Raw genomic sequence first — 7,994 nt, forward strand, 5'->3', positions numbered from 1 at the left:
GTGTGTTTTATGGCCTTTTCCTTGGGTGATGGAATTTTTCAAGGAAGGAGTTCCAAGGGTTTTCCTTGATCATTGCTGATTTACAGTAAAATTATTGTGTCCTCGGAATAGGCTTATCTGATTTGGTGTTCTGTCCCAGAAACGTCCTACTTTATGAAACTGCTAAACCAAGTAAATTAATTTAAAACACCTGCTAACTCCTCCTTCTGTTTTGCACCTTCCAATCTCTTTCCTGGCACTTTATCTCTTCTCCTTCCCTAGCTCAAAGAGGGATAAGCAGGGAGATGAACCAGGCATTTCGGGATGAAACTATGCCAGGTGATGGCCACAGCAGAGCACATGGCCCCCATTCATTTCCTTTCACTGCTTTATTGCTCTGATTTATGCTGAAGTGAGCTCAAGGAATGTGAATTAGTGTCAGAATTGTATGTTGTGAGCTGATCATAGCTCTTTTAAGAAACCTGTCAGATTATTTCTGAAGAGAAGCAGTTTTTGAATTCTTGGTTTTCCTGGCATTGTTATATCTACAATAATTTCTGAATAACCTTGTCTTTTTTCAGGCCTGCCTTTATAGGGAGCTCTGATGTAGTCCCACCCTGCAGAACACACACACACAGAGATTGAATATGCATGCATAATTTCAATCCCATAGTTTGCTAATACAAATACTAACATAGTGACCGCCTCCCTTCCCAGGGAGAGTTGGGCCTTTATATAGACTTGTTAATTGTAGACTGCCAGCTTGTCTGAGGGGGAGTAGTATCATTGGTATGGCAGGACCAGGCCAATCTGCTCTTAGCACATCAGCACAATATAAGAAAAGAAAGAGGCTGAGGAACAAGAGCTGTTACCCAAAACGTACCCAAGCTGTTACCCAGTGGGTATGAGGTTACAGGCACTGAGAGTGATCTCACTTTCTTTTTCTTTTGTGCAACTCATTGATTCTGTTTCTAATGAGAGCTTGGAAGAATTAGGAGAAACCAGGTTTTCTTTTGTTGCATTGTTCTTAACTTAGAACTAACAGAAATGGTTTCAGCTATGTCCAACAAGCCAACTACAAGATGTAAACTTCCAAGGAAATTTTCATGGAATACAGCAGAAATTTATTACTCAGTTTCTTCACAGATAAAAGTTCATTCTTAACCCTGGACAGGGCCAAATGGGTCAGTGCTTCCAATCTTGTGCGTGTCACTCAGCAGCATAGGCAAGGTAAAAGTCCCACTCTGTTTGGTGTGCTCTGGGTGTGATTCCTTTCTATGATTTCTTTGGCTTTATTCTGATACTGCTCTCAGGTTTTTTGTAATGCAGTGGCATGACCAGCTGTGTGACAAATGCCTCAGGAGCAGTGCAAAGCAAAAATGCTGGTGCTTTCTCAATTTAACTAATAGTTACATAAAATGGGAGGTTTGTTCTTCCTTTCATTCTTTTCATTGAGTTTCACTGTTGTTACTATTTGGCTTGAAACAAAAGCTTGCTTACAAATACTTGTCTCTTTTATTATGACTCTTTTTCATTATAAGCTCAACACATTTATTAGGAGCTGCTGAACTTGGTGTAAAACATCCTACTAATAAAACCTGAGGTAGTTTTATTTGAAAGAGGACTTTATGCACTCTGGATATGATTCACCTTTATGCGTAAATTAAATGCTTCACCCTGAGAGAGAAAAAGCACTAAATGACAGGCAGGAGATTGTTGTTTTGGTGTTTGGTGCAGTGGTTTAACACCAAGGTAGTTCTGAGTACTTAAGTATTCTTTCATCAGCCCTCTTAGATAATGGGCTACCTTGTCAGGTGAAGTGCTGAGTGCTTGTAACTTGTGTGGAATTTTTTTTGACAGTGCTTAACAGTGTGAAGGAGGCAATGCTTATCTATCCCTTATTCCAGCAAGCTGGTTAGGTCACTTTGGGTGACAACCCTCTGTATTCAGCCTCTTCCCAAGAAGTGTATATTCCTGTCTTTTGCTTCCTTCCAAGAAAAAATATTATCCCTCGTTTATCTTTGTATAATATATATTTATTATACAAATATTTTTATTTATTTGCTTTTCAGTTGGAAATTTGCATTCTCTCCGTTCATTTCCCTTTATATAAATCCAAAGGGCTAAATTCACTGCCATGCATTTCCACAACTCCACTTACTCAGATGGAAGCAGGCCAACTTTTGCCAGCAGTGAATTTCACCCAGTGACTGTAATAACCTCCCTGTGTCAGTTTTTCTCCTGTTTGTGTTGATCACTTAGGAGCTTTTCAGTGGGGAGAACGTTTCTGCCAATCAGTGGCTCCCTGCTGCAAAGTTAACTGTCGGCTGTTCCTTCCCCAAGGTTGGGCCAAACCATCCCATTCTCTTGATGCATCCGAAGAAAATGACGGCTGGTCTAGTGCTGAAGAACCGCTGAATTCATCGGATGCGGAGGAAGAAGGAGGAGGAGGGGGAGGCGAGATAAAGCTGGTAACCAGAAATTATTTCCTATGGACCGTGTGGCGCGATATAGGAATGCTTTTGAAGCTCGCGGGAGGGAAAGAGCCTTGAAATGCTCAGCTGGGCAAAATTCCAGGGCAATGGAGAAGAACTCCTTCTCTTAAATCAGCCTGGTGTTTGTGCCTTGGGGAGGTCCCTATGTGCCTTTGCACACCTGCAGCCCAAGTCTTATGCCTGCTTGTGCCACGATACAGCAATCAAGCCATAACTTGTTCAGTTACCATGTCAGTAGACTTCCATGCAGACACTGTGGCATGGGTTTGCCAGGTTTTTTGTTTCTTTTGGTTTTATTTTCTGTAGCCATATGAATTAATTGTTGTAGTGGGAACATTTCACTGAATGTTTTTCAGGGTATGAGAATTAATGTATTGAATTTGCATATAATCAATTAGCAGAATTTTAATCCCACAGTATGTCTATTTACACCATTTTCAGCATGAGAAAGAAAGAAAAAGTATTATAATTACGTAACAAAAGCTGCAACATACCTTAAAGTACTCAACAGAAATAATTTGTTTTCTTTCCTCTGTGTGCATTTAGACTCCTGGTAAATATACAGTTGTGACTGATTATGACAAAGGAGTTTCTGAAGAATTTACAGTGAAAAGTGGAGATCTAGTTCAACTGATTCGTGAAGGGGAGGATGGACTTTGGTACGCAGATCTGTGTTTGGAAATTTTTATATGCAGAACTGTGTTTAGAAGGCAGATGTTTAGGGCACAACTTTCAAAGGCATCAGATGAATAAGTCTGACTTCCAATTTTTTTATTTTTTTTTTAGGTTTGTAAAGAACCTGAGCAGTGGTAGAGAAGGTTGGATTCCAGCAAACAATCTGCTGATGCTCATAGGCAACTCAAAATCAGTTCAATCTTTAAGCAGCTCTGGTAGGCTATGTATTTTAAATAAGATGTTTGTCTCTTTGAAAATTAGATTTCTATTATCAAAGAAAGTAATGAAAAATAACCACTATATAATATTTTCTTGTGGGTTTTTTCTCCCTTTCTTTTCCCAGAATCAGGCACTGCCTCCAGCAATTTGAGCACATCATCAAGTTGCAGTGATAGCTGCAATGTCAGTAGCACCAGCTTCTCTGACATTAAGGGCTAATACAAAATGTTCATCCCACCTCCCTGGAAGGTAAATCTGGAGAGTTTCATTTGCTGCAGAGTTCTGGACATTATTGGACTTTTTTGGAGAACCACCAGTACTGTGTTGCCAGCTCTGAGTATTTTTAGTGGTGACTTTTACAGGTTCTCTCAGAAGATCCCAATGAAAAGTGAAGTTGCAATGAATGTGAAGTTGTAAATAAAAGTTAAATGATTTGAAATAGGATTTTGTAGAGGTTTCTGCTCTGAAGAGCTGTTAGCAGAAAGTGTGTTTTCTCCTTGACACACAATCAGGTTTCTCCAGAACTGTATCATTTTGTAAAAGCCAGAATCTGAATGTGAGAAAACAAAATGTGTTCAGTGCTAAATGCTCATTGTAAACAAATGACACTGTACAGGATAGGTATGAGGAAAATAAATCCAAGTTTACAATTTCTTCTCCCCAAGAAACCCTTTCTCCAAGGACATACCTCAGTCAATGCAATGAATGGGACTCTTATGGCAATGAGGAAGGAGGTTTGGTCTACCCTTTTCTCTTGGGTTTTCAGGATATTCTTCTGCTTCCTAGAGGCTGGGATGCAGACATGACCAATTCACTGACCACAACAACATCAAGAGAAACTATTACTTTATCCTTTCCAACATTTTAGTGACAAGTGCAATGGAATAGCTCTTTTCTGAGGGATTTTGTTTGACCTCACAACCAAATTCTTTACTAAGATCACTGTGTTTACAAAACCTTGGCAATTTAGTAGTATCTTTTTCCTTATGCAGGTGCACAATGAAACACAAATGTTCTTATTCCCTAAATGTTTTTTTAATAAACAGTAATTGCATGGTTACTTTCAGCTCTCACAACATGCAGTTACAGGCAGAGGAAGCTATTGTAACTGCACTATGGGTCAAGAGTCTTCCTTCAAACAGTCCTAAGCGGGCTGGAAATCCAACATATTTTTAGTCCACAGTGTTTGTTCCAGATCAGTTGAAAGAGAAGAAAACCCAATTACATAATTTTTCTGTAAAAGTGGAGCATAGGAGGAAAAAATTACAGAGTTGGGTTGATGCTACAGATAAGTATTTAATTTTTTTTAAAGGAAGGGTGATGCTAAATTTGCCATTTTCAGGGTATGATGTAAGCCGATGTTGTAAATTTTCACTTTGTCAGACATTTTTTGCACACCATCCTTACAAACAGTACAAAACTAAGTGCATGTATAGGATACTGTATGCATTCCTGTCCACCTCTCAAATATTTTTGCCTATATGAAAAAAGGTTTTTAACTGATTCATACACCACATTATTTAAAAATAATGGGGACATGAAGAGCATAACTTTTCAGAAGCACTAAGCACACAGCAGCTTATGTCAATGGGAACTGCTGTTAACCATCAGACTCACTGATGGCTGAGCCCTGAATTCTATCTTTATGCCATATCAGAATTTTGTGTTTTAGAGGCTGCAGATTAGAAAACTTAAATGACAAACTTTCCTCAGAATGATGCAGAAGCAACTCTAACCCAGACGCAATCAAAATGCAGCTGACCATGGTCAGCACAAATTGAAGTATGTATATACACACACATATATTTATGCACATATATGTGTGCATGTATATGCTTGTGTGTATATATCTGCCTGTGTAGATATGTATATGTGTGTAGATATGATGTATCAATGTAAAAGATGTATTTATAGTCTTCATGCTGCTGAATGTGTCATTTTACAATTCATAAATAATCAGTTTTCTTGCAGTACTGCAATATAAATGCTGATCAGGGTTTTACTTCAGGCATCTTTTTCAACACAGAAATCCTCTGATCTTTTTTTTATTATTCATATAATACTGTGCTGACCAGGAATATTTAGTCTGATATTTAACAATGGAATAGCAACATGAGATTCAGCTTATCCTCATCTATGTAAGTTATTTTGTAAATTATCTGTAACATAATTTACTTATATATTGCTGTCATTGCTTGGATGAGACTGTTGTTTCATTTCTCACTGCAGCCTCATTTGTGTTATTTCAATGGTTTTTCCACATCATTGCACTTTAATACAACCCATTTCACCATTTCCTTTTTTACTGCTGTTGTGAATTAGAAGTTTAAAGTCAGAGGTCTCTACTGTAATTAATTTGAATAAATTTCAGCACTTCTTGCTGAATGCCTTTATATAGACATGCTCTGGGGTTTATTTTGTCTCCAAGTCTTGAAAAGTTTTTATGAGTATATTAAAACAGAGAGAGGTTCTAGGATTTGGAACAGAAAACTAGGTCTGTATATTCAAATCCTGAGCCTGCTCATTCTGGCACCATCTCAGAAAAACACCATTTCACCTTTGTGGTCATGTCTCATTTAGAATCATGTGCCTGGCACTAGGGAATTAAAGCCTGTCTGCAGGCTGAGAATAAAAAAATGAAAGTCAGTGCCAGGTAATTGGATTGATTCCCTTTTTCCCACCCTTTTCTGAAAGAAAGCACATCACTGTTGGGTTTTCCCAAAGAAAGCTGTTTATCCATGGATCCTGTGTATTAGCAGAGCAAGTTGGAGGTCTGCATCTGGCCACAGCTGGGTTAGAAACAAAACACCATGTTCACCTCTGCTGCACCTGAAAAGGAACATGCTTGTACATTCACTGATTGATGACTTTAAAGGACCATCATCCCATGCCAGGTGAATTTCACACAGGCTGGAGTGATTTGGGCTGAGCTGTTGGCCCCGTGCATTACACGATCCAGTTATGGTGTTACTGAGACTTGATTGCTTTTTGTTTACTCTTGATCTTGGCATCCTAACAACTCCCTCTGTAATAGGTAGTCTTACTTTTCTGAGCAAAAGGAGGTCCGGCCTTTTGGAGTAGATCCACATAATACTTGTTAGAGCAAAAGAATGAAATAATTACTTTACTAAGCCCAAATGTGCCTTAGTAAAGAGTAAAAGTAAAGGCTTTTCTATAAAAATGATTGGCTTCTTAGGTCACTGGCAGAAACTGTTTCATAGATAGAGAAGCAGTTTTCTAGATGGAATATAAAACATTTTTCCATCCTGCACAGATGTCGTCATGGAGCAAAACCAAGGAAGTTGTACCATAATTCGTTTATATCACCTAACTCACAATGGCTGGAACTCTCATTCCCTTCTCAGTGAGATGTTAGATGGTACTATGAACTCCACTGTGAAGGTTGGAGTGTCCACACAAGTGCCCAGAATTAGCAGTCTCCCTAGATGTGTGTGGCAAGAACCAAATCTGCCTGGTATAACAAAGCAACCCAAATTCAGGGGTATTCAGGGTAAAAATAATCAAATCCCTTAATTAAGGATGCAGGAAGAGAAGAGAAATTCTGTTGTTCCCTAAGACTTCATGTAAAAAATAAGACATTTAGTTACTGAAGTGCCTTCTCTGGGCATTCATTTGAATTTTTATTTATTTCCCATCCATTGACAGGACAGCAAGGTCCCCAGCTACATTTAAAGGACTATGGATTTGCTAGTGGCACTGTTGTAGCTGTGATTGCCTCAGTCAAAAAAAGATTTGTAGCAGAGTTAGTATCTCTCATCACCAACCGAGATATGTGGCATAAAACAGACAAGCTTTGGAGCACACTGCCTATATTATATTTTTCTTCCTTTATTCTCTCTGTATTTTCAGACATCCTTCGCAAGCAGTGAAAGAACAGAAAGAAATAACCCACATCAAAATTAAAAAATACAATGCTAAGCTTGTATTCAGAGCTTGTCACAAAAAAAAAAAAAAAAAAAAAAAAAAAAAAAAAAAAAAAAAAAAAAAAAAGTCTTCCCATCTTCTCTTTCCTCTTCCTGAGAATAATTGGGGTACAGAACTCAGCCAAACAGGGAGGTAGTTTTCTCCCAGAACATGGTTCTATTTTGAGGTCTAAATCTCCAATAATTTCCTTTAAAGCTTAGCAGCATAATACTCATATATTTATAGATTAGTATTACAGAAATTATTAACTTGTTCAAAGTCTTAGCTTTTACTCAGTCTGATAAATGACTGGTGGCAAGTTGCTATTGTAAATTCAAGCAGATTATTCCTAAAGCTTTCTTACCTAGACACAGTTTTGTCAGCTTACTTAAATGATCTCTGATTGCCTCTTCAAAATGGAAATAATATTGGGATCTTTTTGTTTCCTGATGAGAAAACTCATGTTGAAATGACTTGTTGGATCACATCAATCTGCCCAGTTCCCAATACCTTCCATACATATCTTCTCTTCAACTCAGCAGAAAACAAAGCAAATATAAAGAATGACACGCTCTGAGGCATCATCATGTCTTCAGGCTCATGTTTCTGCCTTAGATTTTATTTAGTAGTGTTAACATTTTTCGTGTTTAATTTTTTTAACTTCTTTTCATATTTTTTAAAATAAAAAACAACTTTGGCACA

At 38.0% G+C, this 7,994-nt stretch overlaps 1 protein-coding gene across 10 annotated transcripts in view; it reads left to right on the forward strand.

Annotated features, from left to right (window-relative positions):
- Window positions 1-5,734, forward strand: part of MCF2L (MCF.2 cell line derived transforming sequence like) — a 156,482-nt gene extending 150,748 nt beyond the window's left edge. For all 10 annotated transcript variants that reach the window (XM_083854903.1, XM_083854902.1, XM_083854900.1 and 7 more), the window contains 4 exons: window positions 2,323-2,450; window positions 3,021-3,133; window positions 3,261-3,364; window positions 3,493-5,734. In XM_083854903.1, the coding sequence (XP_083711029.1) occupies window positions 2,323-2,450; window positions 3,021-3,133; window positions 3,261-3,364; window positions 3,493-3,587 (440 nt within the window). In that variant the 3' untranslated portion in view covers window positions 3,588-5,734. The remainder of the gene's footprint in view (window positions 1-2,322; window positions 2,451-3,020; window positions 3,134-3,260; window positions 3,365-3,492) is intronic.
- Window positions 5,735-7,994: the final 2,260 nt, after the last annotated feature.

This window comes from Zosterops lateralis, assembly GCF_965231275.1.
Source record: "Zosterops lateralis genome assembly, chromosome: 2".
In the NCBI taxonomy this organism is placed as follows: domain Eukaryota; kingdom Metazoa; phylum Chordata; class Aves; order Passeriformes; family Zosteropidae; genus Zosterops; species Zosterops lateralis.